At 46.5% G+C, this 19,777-nt stretch overlaps 2 protein-coding genes and 1 non-coding gene across 15 annotated transcripts in view; 2 read left to right on the top strand and 1 right to left on the bottom strand.

The window, feature by feature from the left end:
* The first annotated feature begins 863 nt into the window (after positions 1-863).
* Positions 864-936, top strand: TRNAR-CCG (transfer RNA arginine (anticodon CCG)). The gene has a single exon. It is a non-coding gene; the product is annotated as a tRNA-Arg (tRNA).
* A 292-nt stretch (positions 937-1,228) lies between these two features.
* Positions 1,229-13,614, top strand: C20H17orf58 (chromosome 20 C17orf58 homolog). 3 transcript variants are annotated; one of them, XM_064395262.1, is made up of 5 exons: positions 1,229-1,363; positions 5,205-5,717; positions 5,799-5,879; positions 7,352-7,543; positions 8,728-13,614. In XM_064395262.1, the coding sequence occupies exons 2-5, from the start codon at positions 5,297-5,299 to the stop codon at positions 8,913-8,915; spliced, it is 882 nt and encodes a 293-aa protein (XP_064251332.1). In that variant the 5' UTR covers positions 1,229-1,363; positions 5,205-5,296; the 3' UTR covers positions 8,916-13,614. The 3 variants fall into 3 exon arrangements, with proteins under 3 accessions (XP_064251332.1, XP_064251331.1, XP_064251333.1); XM_064395261.1 differs by lacking the exon at positions 1,229-1,363 and adding an exon at positions 3,224-3,422; XM_064395263.1 differs by lacking the exons at positions 1,229-1,363; positions 5,205-5,717 and having other exon boundaries at positions 5,844-5,976.
* Positions 12,825-19,777, bottom strand: part of BPTF (bromodomain PHD finger transcription factor) — a 52,971-nt gene continuing 46,018 nt past the window's right edge. For 9 of the 11 annotated variants that reach the window (XM_064395228.1, XM_064395229.1, XM_064395231.1 and 6 more), the window contains 4 exons: positions 18,089-18,281; positions 17,116-17,200; positions 15,234-15,420; positions 12,825-13,735 (listed from right to left, as the gene is read on the bottom strand). In XM_064395228.1, the coding sequence (XP_064251298.1) occupies positions 13,699-13,735; positions 15,234-15,420; positions 17,116-17,200; positions 18,089-18,281 (502 nt within the window). In that variant the 3' untranslated portion in view covers positions 12,825-13,698. Of the gene's footprint in view, positions 13,736-15,233; positions 15,421-17,115; positions 17,201-18,088; positions 18,282-19,183; positions 19,358-19,777 lie in introns of all 11 variants that reach the window. The other 2 variants (XM_064395227.1, XM_064395234.1) reach the window with 1 other exon arrangement.

The following is a 19,777-nucleotide window of genomic DNA, read 5'->3' as shown; positions in this document are numbered from 1 at the left end:
GGACAGTGCCTGGCGGTGGCCGGGTGTCCCCGGGACAGTGCCTGGCGGTGGCCGGGTGTCCCCGGTACAGTGCTTTAGTGGTGGCCGGGTGTCCCCAGTACAGTGTTTGGCGGTGGCCGGGTGTCCCCGGGACAGTGTTTGGCGGTGGCCGGGTGTCCCCGGTACAGTGCTTTGGCGGTGGCCGGGTGTCCCCGGTACAGTGTTTGGCGGTGGCCGTGTGTCCCCGGGACAGTGCCTGGCGGTGGCCGGGTGTCCCCGGGACAGTGCCTGGCGGTGGCCGGGTGTCCCCGGTACAGTGTTTGGCGGTGGCCGGGTGTCCCCGGGACAGTGTTTGGCGGTGGCCGGGTGTCCCCGGGACAGTGTTTGGCGGTGGCCGGGTGTCCCCGGGACAGTGCCTGGCGGTGGCCGGGTGTCCCCGGGACAGTGTTTGGCGGTGGCCGGGTGTCCCCGGGACAGTGCCTGGCGGTGGCCGGGTGTCCCCGGGACAGTGCCTGGCGGTGGCCGGGTGTCCCCGGTACAGTGTTTGGCGGTGGCCGGGTGTCCCCGGTACAGTGCTTTGGCGGTGGCCGGGAGTTCCCGCTACAGTGCTTTGGCGGCCCCGGGCGGGTCCCCTCACGCGGCCGCGCGCGGCTCTGACAGTGACGCGCTTGCGCCGAGGGCAGGAATCCGCTCTGAGGCGCGGGCGGGGCTGCAGGCACGCGCTGCGGGGCGGGGCCTGGGGTCACCGCGACCAATGGTGTGCGAGGAGGGAGGGGCGTGGCCGGCCAGCCACGAACTGGGAAAACGTGACGATCCATGGAGGGCGGAGCCGGGCCCGGCCGGGCGGAGCTCTTATTGGGCGGCGCGCGCAGCTTGTGCTGGGTGACCCAGTGGCCTAATGGATAAGGCATCAGCCTCCGGAGCTGGGGATTGTGGGTTCGAGTCCCATCTGGGTCGTGCCTTCCTGCTTTTGTGGCGCTGCCGCAGGGCAGCCCCGAGCTCGGGACCCCCGACTCTTTTACCGCAGCTGCCCCGGGCCCGGCCCGCCAGCACTCCGTGCCCGCTTACAACGTACCGCTTACTGAAGCCACCCTCCCGGCAGGGATACTGCGAGTGAGTCTCCACCAGCTGGTGTATGGGAACACTAGGCAAATACGTGGCTTTCCGTCCTTGTTTTGCCTAGCACAGCTGGGAAAGCTTTTCCATCTCCGCTCCATCCCGGGGCTGCTGGAATGCTGGGAGAGCTCCAAAGACCACTACAGCGCTCTTAACGGAGATCCTGCCCCGGCAGAGAGTCTGGGGAAACAGTGCAGACACAGCTGTACATGAAGGAGGGTTGAATTGCACCACCAGCTAATTCAACAGAAACACCCTTGGCATACAGGTCTGTGGGATGCTCATGTGTGTGTACGTCCATCCATCCATCCATCCATCCATCCATCCATCCATCCATCCATCCATCCACCCATCATCCATCCACCCATCATCCATCCATCCATCATCCATCCATCCATCATCCATCCATCATCCATCATCCATCCATCCATCCATCCCTCCATCCATCCATCCCTCCATCCATCCATCCACCATCCATCCATCCATCCATCCATCCATCCATCATCCATCACCTATCCATCCATCCATCACCCATCCATCATCCATCCATCATCCATCCATCCATCCATCATCCATCCATCCATCCATCCATCCATCCATCATCCATCCATCCATCCATCCATCCATCATCCATCATCCATCCATCATCCATCCATCCATCCATCCATCCATCCATCCATCATCCATCCATCATCCATCCATCCATCCATCGTCCATCCATCCATCCATCCATCCATCCATCCATCCATCATCCATCCATCCATCATCCATCCATCCATCCATCCATCCATCATCCATCCATCATCCATCCATCCATCCATCCATCCATCCATCCATCGTCCATCCATCCATCCATCCATCCATCCATCATCCATCCATCCATCATCCATCCATCCATCCATCCATCCATCATCCATCCATCATCCATCCATCCATCCATCCATCCATCCATCCATCCATCCATCCATCCATCATCCATCCATCCATCATCCATCCATCCACCATCCATCCATCCATCCATCCATCCATCCATCCATCCATCCATCCATCCATCCCTCCATCTCCTCCCTCCCCAGTGCTAGCACTCACACTCCAGCTGCTGCTTGCTGCAGGTACCTGCTGCTCACCAAAGCAATGGAGGAGCCCTCCTCTCCCTCATCCTCAGTTTACATTCCTATTCCTGTAATAGCTATCTTGGGATAGTTCTGGAATTAAAACGTTTCAAATAACAGAGGAAAACAAGGATTAGTAAGTGCTGCAGTAGAAGTGTAACTCCTTGAGCAATAAATGTGGTCAAATGTCATTTATTTTCCATGCTATTCTAGTGAAATTTTGGTATCTTCACCCATGGCTGCTGCAGACAAAGCCCTGAGCTTTTGGGAATCCTATTGAAATGTTTAATTAAGGCAGGACAAAACAAGCTGCTTAAGCTAAGCAATGCTGAATCCCATGCCACAGGCATTGCTGAGGGTTAGATTTTCCTGTCAAGGGTGGGTTTCAGGAGCCTTTCAGTGCCTTTATGGAGTTCTAAATTGTTGATTGTCCCTTAAAGTCATGAGCAGCTTCCACAGCACCCAGCAGCAGCTGGTGAGTTAAACTGTCACAATGGAAATCTTGTGTAGCAATAAGGTCACTTAGAAATAAGCCTTCTTAATTCAGTAATCCAAATCAGGGTTGGCTTGGTGTGTGAAAATTTGCAGAGTTCTTCATGATGGCAAAGAGAGATTTAAAAATAAAGCTGTGTGGGATCAGCAGAGCTTTCCCTTGGACTAGACAGTCACTACTGCATTTTTCAGTCTGAAAAGAATCACAGAAACTGGTTCCTGGAAGTAAAAGAGGAGATTAGCAGCTGTATCACTGGAGGTGGCCAGAAATCCCCAGATATGTTCCACTGCCATGCACATCCTTACAGACAGACCCTGCATCCCAGGGCTCTGGTGTATTGAACACAGCTCTCCACAGCCAGCAAAACCAGGCTTGTTCCCTGTGATTTCCCCCTACAGAGCACCAGAGGAGGGCAAGGCTCTCCCCAAAATAAAACCCTGCTGCCGGAACCACGCGTGGGTGTGTTATTCCCAGGACACAGGTGATGCAGCCAGGGGCTTGCTCCCTTTGGGAAGGAGCACGCTGGTGAGGCAGCAGCTTGGTCTTGCTCCAGTGGGTTGTCCAGCCAGTGATTCCCGTTTCCCCTCAGGCTGCCTCTCATTAGCATGGATCGGGGGGAGGGCATAAAAGACTCCAGCTCATTTTGAGTCTGGAAAAACTTTACTTCAAAATGACAGCCCGAGTGTTCTGGCTCCTCTGCTTTGTCATTAGATCATCCTCTGGTAAGTCTGTTCCCTTCGGACGGGGCTGGGGCACGTCTGCCTCGGGGAGCAGGGGAGGCTGAGACATTCCTGCAAACCGGGCAGCCCCCAGCCTGCAGCCTTTTCAGCAAGTAAGGGCTCAAGAAAGAAACGTTTGTGGGATGGGAATGTAGAGTGCAATATTTAATTTGCCAGCATTGGGAAGAATTAAGAGCACCTGGCAGAAGCAGGCAGGGAACTGGTGCTGCTCTGTCCTGCCAGCCACCAGTGGCAGGTGAAGTTGGATTTGCTTCTGCATCTGGGATTTTTATAATTTGTATGTGACCTTTCTCTTTTAGTCCCCTTCACCTGTAACTCCAGGTGTCTGACTGCCTTTAACGTGTTCAGTGTGCCTTGCAGCAAGGCGTCCTGAATGGATTTGTTTGGGTTTTAGTGCCTCACTGACAGAACAGAAATAGCATTTACATCTGTTCCACTGAGAGTTGGTTATGTTGCAGTCGTATTTCTGAGGCTGCAACAACCAGGCAGGAATATGTTGGTACAGGAGGAGGAACCTCAAGGTTCTGAAGAGACTGAGCAGAGAAAAATGAACTATTTCTTGATACAATCCGTGACTGAGAAGGCGTGGTAAAGTGGTAGAAGGGTTTATTTACACACCCAAGTCTGAGACACCTGTTCAGAGGGCACAGCTTCACGCTGAACCATCTCCAAACCCCCCTTGCCTGCTGCTTTCGGCAGCTTGGACTTCTTCCACCCCTCTCTCCATGGACATTCTTTTGACTTTACGTGTGGCCGGCCCAAATATCAGGGAATCTTTCCCATGACAGCAGCTGGTGAGAGCACAGGGGGAGAAGTGGCAAGGTCAGCAGTTGAGTCAGTTGTAGGAGATAAACCAGGACGTTGTTCATCTGTGTATGTCAAATCTCTCTTTTCACACAAGGAGCTGGGAGCAGCCTCCTACACAGGACAGCCACGGCCGCGAGCACCAGACAGGCTGTGTGTGGGTGAGCTGTGTGAAACTCTGCTGGCTCGCTCCAAGCCTGCAGGGAAGGTCTAAAGGAAAAGGAAAACAGACTGCCAGGGGAAATTTCTCTCCTGCCTGGCTAAATATTTTGGTAATTTTTTCTTTGTGAGGCTCAAGAGATCAAGGTGAAGCTGTAAATGAAAGTGTAGGCGATTGCCCAGCTTGTGTGAACAGTGCCATTACGTTATTTTTTCCCTTGGATTCACAGACACTTCCTCTTTCTCAAATGTCCTCTCAAATTAAGCAAAGCCTTGAAATAATTGTTACTCAGCAGCATTAGCCTAATTACTGCTACTACGTGCTCAAGTCAGAGATCCAAATCTGTGGATAAAGACCTTTCCAGCAGCATCCAAAGGCGCTCAAGAGTCTGGATGACATTGTCAACAGGCATCCCATGCATGGGAAAACCAAAAAGTTCTGCTGTCATGGTCTCTTAAACAAGCATCCCAAATGCAACGTGAACCTTGTTTCCTCAGATGCTCCCTGGAGATTCAGGGGTTGGAGAAGAGGGTTTGTTTTTAATTTGCAACAATAATAAAGTAAAAATGCAAATCTCCTGTTTTGTTCACACAGCTGCATTCCCTGTACTGAACCTTCAATATCTGAGTAGAGGGACGAGGAGCTCTGCTGTGCTTCATCTGTTGAGCTATTTATCTATTGAGTTGGTTATTTGCTGAAGGCCTCACTTATGGATTAGAGCCTCAAATCTTCCCATTCTGAAGCACTTGGAATAAAACACTTAAAACACTATTTTCTCTCTTTTTTTTTTTTGCCTGTAGGATCCCTGCTGTACGCTGAGAAGCCCGGGCAGGCTCTCAGCAAAGATGTTTTTGGTGCAGCTCGGGGCAAGGCGGCAGCGCGGGGCCCGGCCATGGCGCCCGCGCCCCCTCAGCAGCCGCGGCCCCCGGCGCTCCCGGGCCTCGCCTCCGACACGAAGAAACGCGCGGAGCCCTCCCTGGAAAACAGCACGGGGCAAAGGAAGCACCTCGGGCAGCTGCGGGCCGCGGGCAGCCCGGCCCCGGGGGCTGCTCCCGGCCCGCCGGACCCGGGCCGGGCCAACAGGCCGCAGACGGGCCGGGGGCGGGCCGGGGCCGCCAACAGCGCGGGGAGCCTGCGGGCCCGGCCGGGCACCGTGTCCCTGCTGCGCACCCAGCCGCGCCCTGACCCGGGGGAGTCCAACCGAGCAGGGAAGGGGATGCCCTCCGGAGAGCCCCAGCCCTCCAGCGGGATCCCCGAACCCTCGTGGGTCACCAACCGCGGGGCGCCCGGGTACCGGGCCGCGCTGGGGGAAGGTAAGGGACACGCTGGCACGGCTCCCCGGCTGCCCCGGGCACGGCCCTGGGCCCCCCTCAGGCTGTGTGTGCCCTTTGCAGACGGTGACAGGCAGAAGGTGTGCCCGAGCGAGTGCACGAAGGAGCGCGATGAAGGGGAGGCTCTCTGTGCCAGCGAGTTCGGTAGGTGCTGTCCCCTCAACCCACAGCACTGAGCACCTTCTGCGCACTTGTCGCTGATGCTGCGCTGCTGCTTTTAAAATACTGTGGTGAAGATACGGTAAGTATGTTAAATAATTACCAAGTATTCAAAAAGGACCCATCACAACTCCTCATAAACACTTACATTACCCTTTCCCTGCCTTGGGCTGCCCTGTTTTCTGTTTCCTCTGGAGGAACAGTGTCCTTGGGACTAGTCAGTGGAACTGAAAAAAAAAACAGTTGTTTTAGAGCTCTCAGATTAAACATTGGAGCTGGGTTATTTATCTATTACTATTTAGACCAAGTTTGATTTTGGGGATTGAAGTTTGAAATTAAAATAAAATGGTGAACCAAACAGAAAGAAGGCTGTGATCCTCTCTGTAGAGAGGATCCTTCTTGAAGTTCCTTAGGATTCAGTGTCTTTAGTCCTTGTGTTCACATTGATGTAACTAAAGGTGGCAGGAAACAGCCTGGTATTTTTGTACAGACTTTGTTTAAGGACAAGCATTTTCTGACTGAAACCCTGCCTTGTGCTTACAGAGTTGTGAAACAGATACCAACTTTTTCTCACAGTATTTTAAGAGATAAGGAAAATACAAGCCCAGTGGTAACAGATGTTTCCATTTGTAGAACATAAACACGTTAGGAGACATCTGTTTTCTCTAAATGGAGAAGTCAGGAAGTGCTTTCTACAAATGCTGTCCTGCTTTGGTTTTACCACTCTCACACATTCCTGTCCAACATGGGCTCCACAGCAACCCGACCTCTGTGTGTTTTAGCCCTTAACAAACAGCTCTGCTCCTAAATTGAAAGGACAGGTAGGAAAAAATCTGAGCAACAGATGAGCCAAGGTTCCACAGCAGCCATCAGAGAGAGCTTTTCCATTCTTTATGTTTACAGTGCAGATAAAAGAATAAATGACTGGATGAGAGTTCTCCCCCTGAGGCAGGTGGAACACCAGGTGCAGTGGCCCCACTGACACAGAGCTGCTTTCCCAGCCCTGCCCTCAGCTCAGCATTTGCCAGAGCCAGAGACTGGGAGAGCAGCATGAAGTGATTGTCTGAGCTCCCAACACAACCTACACGTGCCCCTGCCTCTTGGTATGACAAGGGTCTTTTATTTCAAAAGCCAAAGTGTTTCATTACCAGCTTGGCTTTGTGCTTCATTGGGAAGTTTTAAATTTGAAAATTTTACTTTTTATATAGCAGGATAGAAAATGGTACTAAACCCATTGCCTTCTTCCCTAAGAAACATCTCAAACCTGTAAAGCACAAGGTTTGCAAAGCAGCAAAACTTTAGGCAATGACCTCACCAAATGTGATTATTTGAATTCCTACTGCCCACTCTTGAGCCAAAGGATTCCTGCTGACACTTCCTTCACAGCATTTCAAACTACAGCCTGAAAATTGCCACGATATAAAACCTGATCCTGTTTTCCCTCTCCCTTTAAGCAGCAGTGAATGGAATTGTCCATAACCTGGAAAAGCTGGGGGATGGGGTGCAGTGGATCACCCTCCTGGTGGACAGTGCTGGGCTGTACAAGATGAGCCGCCTGTACGTCACTCCTGACGCCGCCTTCTTCCGAGCCCACATCCTGGTTGTGGATACTTGGAACTGCACTAAACCATGCCCAGACTTCAAACTTGGTAAATCATGCCAGCTAAATCCATTCTGCTATTCCTCTGCATGCACTGCAATCTCAGTCTGCCCTGCTTTAATAGGCTTAGCCTGGGTTGTTGGGAGAATTTGGAAGAAAAGTATTTACTCAAAGTTGAGGCCTTTTTCTTAAAAGTTTCTTAAAACTTCTGCAAGAGAACCAGCTGCATGAAGAAGTCAGGTACCAGTGCAGCCCTTTAATTCTGTCCAGTTCCAAAATGATGGCAAGTTTCCAGGGCTCCTAAAACAATACAACCAAGAGCTTCAGCTGGTGTCCTTAAGTCATTCCATTTTCCTTTTGTGAGAAACAACTGCTCACTCTGAAAATTTAAAGAGGTTTATTAAACCTTGACAAAAATACAACAAAAGGCCTATATAAGGGAAAATTTGCAGCACTGGGAACTGCCCTCATGGATACCACGTGGCTGGTTCATCTTCAAGGTGGATGCTCAGTCTTTTACACCCTGGGGGTTGCATCAGCCCCTCCCAAAGTCTGTCAGTCAGCTCTTTGCCGTTTGTCGGTGCAGGCTGCTTCCTTGTAACTGGATTGGAGGTCAGGTGTTGCCATGCCTCACCCCCTGACGGACGTACACACACATGAGCATCCCACAGACCTGTATGCCAAGGGTGTTTCTGTTGAATTAGCTGGTGGTGCAATTCAACCCTCCTTCATGTACAGCTGTGTCTGCATTGTTTCCCCAGACTCTCTGCCGGGGCAGGATCTCCGTTAAGAGCGCTGTAGTGGTGTTTGGAGCTCTTCCATTCCCCACTGCCCCATGCAAGGGGCAGATGTGCTCACCTTCTTTTACCTGTCCTGGACAGCCCAGGCTGTCTGATGGCAACAATACAGGGGAAAGGGAACCATGGGGAGAGCAGAGGACACCTAAACTGCAACAACATAACCGTACATCACTAAAGCTTTTCTTAATATTCACACAATACTTATCCCTTAATTGCGAGAGCCAATCATCTCATTATTCACCTGTAACACTTCTAAGTGCAAGTTTATCAAACAGCAGCACTTCCCCCAGCAGCAAATCACCATTTCCGTGCCAGCGGAGCTCAGGGTGCCCCGTGTCCAGGACGTTTCCACAGGCACAACTTCCCGTCTGTTCCCAGCGCTGCTGACCCCCGCGGCTCAGCAGCCCCGTGGGCTTGGTGTGTGTCGTTGCAGGCAGCAGGTACATCGTGATGGGGCACGTCCACCACAAGCGCCGCCGGGTGCCCGCCGAGCTGCTGCCGGCGCTGCGCGGGCGGCTGCGCCCGGGGGACGGCTGGCTGGGCAGCGGCAGCGGCTACGCCAGGAGATTCACCAGGAAAAGGGATCTCAGGGTGAGGGCGGCGCGCTCCAAGTGTGCTTAAGGCTCCGGGGCTCCGTCCGGGACGGGGAGCGGCGGGATGCGCCCTCGGGGCGCCCCTGGCCTGGCAGCGCTCCCGCCTGGAGCCGCGGCCTCTGTGCTGCAGCCAGCGCTGGGTGCCTCCAGCAGGCACCCCTGGCAGGCCCAGCGCAGAAGTCACTCCAGGGAATGTTAACCGGCCGTGAATTCGCTCCAGCTGCTTTCGGAGCCACAGGTTGTTGTTGCTTCCCCTGCTGCAGTGTGCCCTGAATAATCTGTAGTGACTGTAATGCAAAATTCTGGCAGTTTTTTCAGCAGTACACAACTGCACTTTGAACCCTTCACCTTGAACACATTAGATGATAACCACAACTTTATCTACACAGGATGTTCACTGTGCTTTCACAGTTCTGCTTAAAGCATTTGATTTCAGAGAAACCAATACCACTGAGTACCATTTGTATTATTTTTGTCTCGCCAACCATGTCCATGGTATTTCTGAAAATCACACCATTCTTCCAGCAGAGCTGGATGTTCACACAAAGCATACAGAATAGAGTGTAATAATTTAAGTATATGAGCACTGACTGAAAGCAAATCAAGAACTGCAAAACACAAATGCCTGGTTGCATTTACCAGTGACGGTGCAGGGAATGCAAAATGAGCACGGGCTGCACAAACTGGGTGTGCCAGGGCACCTTGTCCCAGAGCTTGCTGAATGCCATTCCCCAGCAGAAATATTGCCAAGCTTGTACTTGCACAAGAGCAAAGTTACTTTTTAAATCAAAAAGACAATATTTTATTACCTTTGGTGTGGTGAAATTGAGATGTTTGTTGTTCCCAGTCATATTCACAAATAATAAGTCTGTAAAAGAAACTAATAAAATGCTCATGAAGTTCTTCTTTCATTGTCTCCTGGGTTCTGGAAGACCCAAAAAACTTCTGTAATGATGTTGCACAAAGGCATCTCCTTGTGTGACAAGCTGGCTGAGGATTTGATACATATTTATGTTAAGAAATGTAAAAAATGCAGTACAGCTTAAAACCCCACATACTCAGCGATATGATGTGACCTGCCACAGGAAGCAGTGGCTTCTATAGAAGCATTTTCTGTTTTGAAACAAGGTAGTTCTGACACACTGTACTGGTCACACACCTCTGCAGCTTCATTTGGTGCCACTGGAAATCCACGGAGCAGGGGATGGGATGGGCTACACTGCATCAAGTGTTTCCTGACACGGAGCCAAATACCAAGAGCAAACATCCCTGTTTGGGACCCAAAAGGCTCTTACTGGAGGATAGAAATTTACTCACAGCATGAGTCTACCTAAAAAACACCATGTCTCACTTTTGGCATGTGAAAGACTTTGCATGGATTGACGGAATTTTCCTGAGAAAATCGGAGGGGGTTTGATTTGGCAGAAGGACTGTTCTGGCAATGAATCAAAGCTCTGGAGTGACTGGGAGGGACAGGAGGAGGAAGGGTTACAGTGCATCTCGAGTTTCTTTGTTTCTATTTTCAGGGGAAGTCCAGGGATTAAGCAGCAACTCCTCCAGGCATCCCAGAGCAGCAGCAGAGCCCCACTCCTGTTGTCCTGCTGCAGCCCAGGGCAGCGTGGGCACAAACCAACACGTGGGCCTGCCTCTGGGAAGGGACAAACAGTGCTAAGGACACCCCAAGCCCGAGTTCAGTGCCCATAACTGACACAGAACACTGGGATACAGATGAGCCTGAAAAGTGATTTATCCCACGTTCTCTTCCTGTGTTACCAAGTCCTCTTACCTTTCCCTTCTCCATTGGAAGGTCCCTCCTTAAAATGTTCCCACAGCAGCTGAGCAACAAATCCCTGTGTCACAGTCCCACTGAGGGAGGGCTGGAGCAGAGCAGGACTGTTGTCACCAGGCTCATCACATACTAAACACACCTCCTGAACAATTCCCAGACCAGGCTTTCCAGTCCTGCACTTGCTATTCCAAAACCCTCCCAGCAATAACCACACAGGTTACGGGATGGCACTGATGTTCAACAGCTGCCATGGTAATTTTGGTACCTCACAGTCAGTAATTTCCTTTCCAGCAGGATAACTATGGAAAATTCTGCTGCCACCACACAGAAATCTGGGTGTAAAGGAATAAGTGTTCTCACCCTGCCTGTCCAGGAGTTTACTTGAGACTTTTGGGTAAGCCCAACTTCTTATTGTACTTTAAATCTCCATTAACTTCTGCACAAACTAAACTGAGATTGAGGAGAATTACTTCAAATTTGAGGAGACAGAAAAGGAAAATCAAGCTGGCACAGCTCACATTATCAATATCTTACAACACATGACCATTTCAAAACAACTGTTGCAATAATTTATAAAATACAAAGAAGACAAGGACTGAGCAGAGATCACAAATCTTATGAACTTTATGCTTGATGGCAGGTGGGGATTAATTACAAGTGATTTATTTTCTGTAACACCATTTAACTATAAAACATCACCACTAGTAAATCCAGAGAAGAACCTTGACCTGCCCAATGGCAACTGAACACACTGAAACAGGCTCTTATGGAATCACAGAATGGTTTGGGTTGGGTGATTAATCAGCAGCATTAAATTGCATGTATGGATTATTTCCCTAATCAACCAAGATCTATATCCAGTAACATTATCAATGTTTCATTAGAAACACCACCAAATCCATGTCAAACACATTACTTTATTTGTCTAGGATGATGTGTCCTATAAGGTACAAAAAAGTACTCTTCGGTTTGCCACAATTTGTTAAAAACAGCAATCTATTGCCTACAGGTAGGAAAGGTTTAAACCATGTCAATATGGATTTAGGTACGAATAAATAGTACAGAAATGCTGAGAAGTTGGGATGAGATGCAGGATATGTCCCAGTGCTGCTAAAGATGAGATTTTTCCTTGTCCCATTAAAACACAATGCTTACAATATGCAGCATTTTTAAAAAACGTCAAAGGACAACATAATCTAAATGCAACTACTCTTCTCTGACTTTCAGAAGCATAAATGGATTATTGTTTTCACACTGAACAATTAGTAATTTTCACAGATTGGTTAAATGACAACATTTGTATGTACAAAAACACATGGGTTTTTAGTAGATAAAATCCCCCCAGAAGAACCTGAACACCTGAGCTGGAAGTGTAAGAAAGGGTGGTCAGTAGCAACATCTTTTTTAAGAAAAATAACAGAGGAGGTTCTTGCATAGTAAGGTGTGAGGTTAAACCCAAAAGGAGCTTATCCATAAATCAGGAAAATCCCAGACCACTGTAGAACAGAAGCTGACTGTGAGTTAGTGCAAAGGCTGGTCAGGTGGGTGAGGAGCTGCAGAGAAACCAGGGCTGGGAACTGCAGACAGGTACCAGAGCAAGCCAGACACCCAGGGAAGGAGAAGCCTTCTCATCTGCAATTTGCATCTTCTTGGGCTCCAGTTCAGCCTCAGGGCAGGGCAGGAGCCCCCAGGGACACAATTCCAGGTGGCACTCCACGTTCCCAGAGCACCTGGCAAAGGTCACTGAGCTCCAGTGGGCAGGAACACCTCAGCACCAGCTCCTGCCCTGTGGGAATGTCTGAGCAGGATAACGGGGCTGGAGCCAGCACCAGCTCCTGCCCTGTGGGAATGTCTGAGCAGGATAACGGGGCTGGAACCAGCACCAGCTCCTGCCCTGGCCCAGCTGCACGGGCAGGGCTGGAACCAGCACCAGCTCCTGCCCTGGCCCAGCTGCACGGGCAGGGCTGGAACCAGCACCAGCTCCTGCCCTGGCCCAGTGCACAGCCCTTCAGGCACCCTGTGGAACGTCTGATGGGGATGGGTCCCACTCCCTGGCCATTCCCACCCCTGCTCCTGCAATCCCTACACTCCTGCACAGATCCCCAAAGTGTCTCACACACGTGGCAGCGCACACTCAAACACACCTACTGCTGTGGGGAGAACAATGATCTCCATTTATTTTGTTTCATATACATCCATATTTTGAATTTTAATACAAAAGAAAAAAAAATTAGAATCTGACAAATGTTTACAAACAAGATACCTTCAAATAGATTTTACTCAGTTCAGTCTGGTGCAGAGTAAATGACAAATTGTACTGTTTGTTATATTCAAGGCAACAGAGTCTGTAGTCCATGACCACTCAGCCCAAATTTTATGCAAGCTTGTTTTTATCTACCATGAATGATAAACTCCTTGTTGATTCCCAGTCCTGTGTGTGTGCACATGTGTACATAGCAGCTCCTTTCATAGAAAGAAAAGACATCTAGAGGTCTTCTTGTACTTTTACCTACAGGAATCATGTTAAGATACAGAATGGATTACATGGAACCAGGGCTGGATTTTATAAGAAAAAATAATTAGCTGACAAATGAGGGCAGCAATAAAAAAGCGTCTTTTTTGCAACAATAAATAAATACAGTCAAAGTTTTCTGTGTGGACTTTAAACCAGCTTCTTCACTGAAGAACAGACGTGGCATTTCCATGGAGTTAAACGTGACCCCATTTACTGTATCTTTTTTCTTGCTCTCTTTCTCTCTCTCCTTCAACAAAACAAAGTTTTCCTGCTTCTGCCACAATAGTACAACAATTTGATCTTGACAAGAAAGTGGTGCTGCTGATTTTTATTTCTTTGTCCTTTGGACAAAATAAGCCAAGAATATAATCTGACTGTTGTGACCAATAAAAACGCAGTTTACATCAAGTCTTGTCAGGATAACCTGACTAAAAACATCTGGCTCCTTAATTAAAAATTGTCAGACAACCAGATCCTTGCTCGTGTGTTTGGTTAACACGCTGAACTCTAAGAAGCTGTAGACTGCAGTTTGTTGTTATGGGACCTGCAGAGTACAGAAGAAAGTGAAGAATTAAGCACCCTTCAGTTTGGAGAACACAGTTGCTGCAAGGTCTAGCCAAAAATAAATCACAATATAGGCATTACCATCATATTGCTTTCGTGTTTTTTTCCCCTTTAGAAAAAATAATAATTCCTGCTCTGAATTTTAAGCCCATTTTCTCCTCCAGAATACAAATATTTCAGTACTTGTCAAATGCAGTGTGTCACTGGGATACTCCAAAATGCCTGAAATAAGTTTTACTCACATATTTACATAATAGTAGTCCATTGAAAGGAAAGCAAAAAGACATTTTTAGTTTTTAATATTTATAATAAGGTCTACTTTGCTTAAATTTATTCAATAAGTCTTTGGATTAACTTAATAGGAAAAAAACTGAACAGGCATGTTAAAATCACATTTTTCTAAGCAGAGTTCAGTGAAACTCCTCTTTGACATTCACAGTTTTATTAGTGACTTAAACTAAAAATAAAATACAAGGTTTCAACGATGAATTTTTCATTTTTCTCAATACAGTATTTGAGGAACAGAACAATTTTTTTGTTAATACAATTATGTTCACCAGTGTGACTGCTGGCAACAGAAACAACATTTACTTTTTAGACAAATGATCTGGATTTTTAGGGCAGTTTAATGCCATTGGATTGTACAGTAAAAGAAAGTGACCCCAACATCCAGTTCTGATTCCAGTTAAAAAGTTCAGACTAAAGATATCACAATCTGCAAGAAAAGAAAGAAGATGGATGGTATAAATGAAAAACAAGAACAAAAAAGATGCAGCAGTGAAATCAGTGTGCAAGCACAGGGAGTGCTGGGGACCCAGCTAAAGGCAGTGACACAAACATGGGTTGAAAACTACCTGACAAAAATCATTCTTACAGTATTGAACTGGAAGGAAAAATGCATGTTCTTTTTCAGGAATGTCTGTGTAAGGGAAACACTCTACATCAGCCCTTCTTCAGGAAAAAAAAAATATTAAAAGTTTAATTTTGAAAGGTAAATTTTGAATTGGGTTTCATTTTTTGTACCCTACTTTAAACCTTACTTACTCCCCCGTTTCAAAGTGGAAAATGATAAAAAGATGAGAGGAGTAACACTGAAGTACTTTAATTTCTTTCATTGGATTATAAGCTTCACAGCAGGATTGTCTCTTACTAGCATGAGAAGTATTTACTGCAGAGTAGAACATCAGCACAACTCAGACACAGGATTTGCCCTGATCAGAAATTAAGTTTTCTGCAGCAACAAGTTGAAGTATCACTCAAATGTTGAAAATTCATGATACCACCCAAATTTTTTAACAGCTCCTTTTGAATAAACATTCCAAAGTAACCTTCCCAAAATCGTATTTAAGCCTTAATTTTGACAAAATTTTCCAGAAAAGTGCATGGAGCAACAAATCCCTGTGCAAACACAAGACAAGTTTAGAATGGAGATTTCAGGGGCCAACACAACACCTGTGGTTAGGAACACTCCAGCTTACCTGCTTGCCTTAAATCCTTTTAGTTTCTGTACAAAGAAAGACTCGAGAACTTCTGCACACTGGTAAAAAGGGGAGTCACTTGGATTGTAGTAACGGCAGTTATCAAAAATTTTGGTCATGTCTGCCACAAACTCCGTGACCTTTTTGTAGTAGCGTTTCAGGATTCTTTCTTCCATGGTAGCAAGGTCTTGAAAGAAACCAAAGATTATTTAAATGAGAGATTTTCATCCTAAAGAGAAATCTACATTGTCAAGACTGGGAAACAAGGCATTATCCAGACCAGAGGCTTTCCCAGGAATCTCTCAGAAGAGACCCTTGGGCAGGAATATGTTGTGTGCAGGTAAATTCAATAAAATGCAAGAATCACCATGACCAGGGAACACCTTTGAAAGGAGCTCACACTTTTTCTGAAGAAATGAAGGGAAAAGAAGGTCAGACAATCAGGATCCAGGTACCTTGTACATGTCACAGCCATCACCTACTGATTGTTATTTGAATTCCTGCCTTGCTTTGAATGAGCTATCAACTGAATGAGTTGAGTGAGCTATCAATTCTCCTGGGCATGTGCACATCACACATGGCACAGATGAAAGATTTCAAGTGCAGGGTCATGCAAAATGCCAGAGCTCTCATCCTTACTGACCAGACACATTAAGGAGACAGAAATGGTGATGTGAGTAGTAATTGTCCTATTCTAATGCAAATATCAATTAAAAACAGGGAGAGGAACAAAACCTCTCAAATAAAAATACAGCTGAGTAAATGTCTAGTGGCATTTCCAGTCAGAAAAACAAGTATCTGCCCTTAGAAAATGTATCAAGGTGCTTATTTTGTAATACCAGTGATGCCAGAACGTGTGCAAACAACTGCAGATGGGTCTGGATTACCTGGTGTATTTTACTCAGATTTACTTGTATTACCAATGTCTTCTCCTCCTACTTAAGCCAGAAAGGGCTAAATGCACTTTTGTTTGCTCCATCAATAGTACTGTTATTTGAGCTTTGCTTTAACCCATCCATCATGTTCAGCATTGTCATAACAGCACAGTCCAAAGCTTTGGAACAGGAAAGGACACAATTCCTAAACCAAATATTATTTTCAGTCAACATACCACATTTTGCCAAGATACTAAACTGAACTTTCCTATGTCTAGGATGAGTAAGGAGTAGGTGAGAAAGCTCAAATGACACAATGGGTCTCATTTAGAGATCTGAAAAGGTATTGGTTCAACACTGTAAGGAAGGGAATAACATTCCCAACACCATCTCTGTCAGGAGGTAGATTTTCCCAGGTTTCACATGCAAGTGCTTATCCAGTTTTAACTGGTGAGCTCTAAGAAGATCAGAGTAAAGCACTGGAAAGTGCATCATCTCCCCTTCCACTTTGCCCACCTTCACAACATCTGAATCCTTTTTCCCCCTGCAGCTTTAAAGACAAATTACACCTAATACAAAATTTACTATACTATCAAGTCAGATGAAGATAAGTTTGAACTCCATCTTAAGGTGCCTGTCACACATCCATAGCATCACCTCCTCCTCAGCCTCTGGAGCACACATCCCAACCTTTGGAGGAGAAGCTCATTACAAAGACAGAAAAAAAAATAGTCCTTTTTGAATACAGAAATTTGAAAACATGCATCCTATCCTATTGTTACACTGACTTCCACCTTCATCTGTAAGACTGGCAGCATTCAGGGTGAAGCAGTCAGCCTAAGAGTGGATAAAACAGCCCTCATGAACTTCTGAATGCATCAGTGAGAATCACAGTGTTTCACCTGCCTAACCTGTGTATTTTGCAAAATATGGCTGGAAATGGTCAGCAGGAAATGAACTTGCTATTCCAAAGCCCAAACCCAAAGGCTGCTCTCACCAGCACTTACCCATTGGCTCTTTGATGACACCATAATAATCTGGGGCATCGTTGGGATCTACTGGTTCTAGGAATGGCCATGCCATCTTGTGAGCCTGGCAAGGAAACAGGAGAGAATGAAAACATACAATTAAGTTAAATTAGGCACTACTAATAGGTAAATATTTTCATCCTTTTATCTGTTGGGGTCTGGAGTCGAATTTCAGGAAGAGGTGCAGCATTATATGAAAAGGAATCAGTTCTCATCTGATGACTGGGTAAAGTTTTAAATGTCAGTGACCCAGTAGTTGGGCTTCAAAACAGGAAACTGAAACTCAGACATAACAGGATACTGTGCTGAACAGGCTGCATGGAAAAGTATGGAATGGATTTACTGAGAGTGCTTTCAAGTACCCTGAAATTAATAAACTTTTATAAATGTATGTAAAATACAGGAAATGCAAAATATTACTTACAGGATTTCTGTTATCATAATTTTAAGAATTTTACCAGAATTCTTAAAAATTCCTTATAGTTGTAGCAGAAAAGCCTATTTGGGAGTGACAGACAAACCAGAAATATCAGATACTGTACATAATTCTTATTATGAGGATGCCATCATTTACATGCTGATAATGATCCCTGTGAGAACACTCCTGAAATCTGGTAACACTGAATTCAGTAAGGAAATGTGCATCACAACCCACAGCAAACTGATCTGAGAACAGAACACCGTTCTGTTCCATACCCTGTGCAGCTGGGCTCCCACTCTGCCTTTTGGGATTCTAAAGCTGCTTCCTTTAAAAGCCTTTCACTGAAGGGATTGTTTAGTTTCACCCACCCTGGAGCAGCGATTTACTAACTATTGTAAATCTTCCCCAGCAGAGGTTTGAGGCTGACACAGCTTTGCTATCCCCTCAAATCTCAGAGCCAGTAAGGAGAAATGACCCCTTCCCCCCGAGCACTGGCTCTGTCACTCTCCCGGGGCTGCCCCCTCTCCTCACCTGCAGGGAGCGCAGCACCCTCCTCAAGCCCTCGTAGTCTTTGTCTGTGAGTGGACTGAGCACAGTCATGGCATCCTCCGTGGACTGGCACTGGGGGCACACGTACTCGTCGATGAGGTCGGCCTCGCTCTGCAGGATGCCCACGCAGCGCCCGTGGTACCAGTTCTGGCAGCGGTCACAGCCGATGTAGAATCTGCAAGGGCCAAACCACGGTCAGTGCCTTCACCTAGCTCAACTCCAGCTTACATTTAAACATTTAAACACATCAACCTGCCATCCCCTGCACACAAGAGATACTTGGCATGATTAAAGACAACAGGTAGCGTCAGATTTCAGAGTGACAAATTCTACTCCAACTTTTGTATTTACAGACCATTTCAAAACATGTTCCTAAATTTTATACTTTCAAGCAATCAAGATTTCAAAAATAATTCCTCTGCTTTAGAGATGAAAGGAACAGTGTAAAGCCAGAAGCCTCACCCAGCCAGTATCCAAACCAATTCAAGATGCATTTTGCACAAACTGGACTACAGCTAGGGCTTGTTTCACTCCACACAAGCACTTTTCATATGGAAGCTTCAGCCTTGTAACTGAATACAGAGGGAGTATTCTATGACACAAAGCCTTACAGTAAAAGATGTATATAATTCACACACATATGATCATATACCAACCATATACCCCCCATACTAAAATTATGTTCTCCAGCCAGATCAGATTTAAGCACAAAAGAATCCACTAAATAAAGCATTTGTCTTTTAGTCTTTCTAACCATCCCCTGTTAAAGAAAATAAAATAAAAAAAGAAAAGAAATCCCAATTTAAAGCACATGGTGTTTTAGTAGTTTGTTGTTAAAAATAAAAAATAAAAACCACAATACATTTTGACTGCCCTGAGGGACTTGACTTTTCCTAAACATTTACTGAACAGAAACATTCGGGAAGGGGAGACAATTACTGGAAAGCAATTTGTATTACGAATGAATACAATATATGCAGAATAACTCGTTTTTTACTCTTTGCAAGGAACAGGAAAGCACAGTCAGAGCAGTTTTGCTACCTAGACATGGAATAAGAGGTTCTTATCCGAACTCACTGCGACTCATCATAAGGTGTTCTGCAGATACAGTACAACTCCTCACTGCTGCCCTCTTGTGCCCGTTTACACTCATTACAGATGTACACATCCATTTTCTTAGCCTCCTTTTCTGTGATTCCAACACATTCTCCATGATACCAGTTAGTACAAAGATCACAGCCAATATAGAACCTAAAAGTGTTCACAATGAAAATGACAATGTAATTGTCATTTCAAATGGCATGGCACTTTTCCCTGCATTTCTCTCTGATGCACTTGATGCTGGGCTACTTTCTGTCTCAGCTCCCTATTCCTTACAAACTAACAACTCATGCTGCAGCTAGACTGGCAGTAAGGTCACTTGGGTCAATTTCAATTTGACAATTCATCAAAATGCACATGTATTAATATGTACATATTAATATGTAACCAGACTTTGACAAAGCTATGGGCTAAAAATCTACTGACTTCAATGCATGTGTGAAAAACTGTCAAAGGCACAAAAAGACAAGGCCAAAGGAAAAGGTTTACATTTTCAAAATTGCAGCTCAAAAGCCACTGAAACATTTCCTTAAGGTTTGAAAATGTAGGTCTCAGTTAATTTAAAAAACA

The sequence above is a fragment of the Passer domesticus genome, chromosome 20 (genome assembly GCF_036417665.1).
Source record: "Passer domesticus isolate bPasDom1 chromosome 20, bPasDom1.hap1, whole genome shotgun sequence".
NCBI classification, from domain to species: Eukaryota; Metazoa; Chordata; class Aves; order Passeriformes; family Passeridae; genus Passer; species Passer domesticus.
Note: the sequence above shows the minus strand (reverse complement) of the source record. Positions and strands in the feature narration are given on the sequence as shown.

Excerpts from the sequence above, each read along its gene's own strand:
- C20H17orf58 (XM_064395261.1), top strand. The coding sequence starts at position 3,371 with ATGACAGCCCGAGTGTTCTGGCTCCTCTGCTTTGTCATTAGATCATCC. Across the intron at positions 3,423-5,204 it reads TGTCATTAGATCATCCTCTG|GATCCCTGCTGTACGCTGAG; the intron begins GTAAGTCTGTTC and ends TTTTGCCTGTAG. Across the intron at positions 7,544-8,727 it reads ATGCCCAGACTTCAAACTTG|GCAGCAGGTACATCGTGATG; the intron begins GTAAATCATGCC and ends GTGTCGTTGCAG.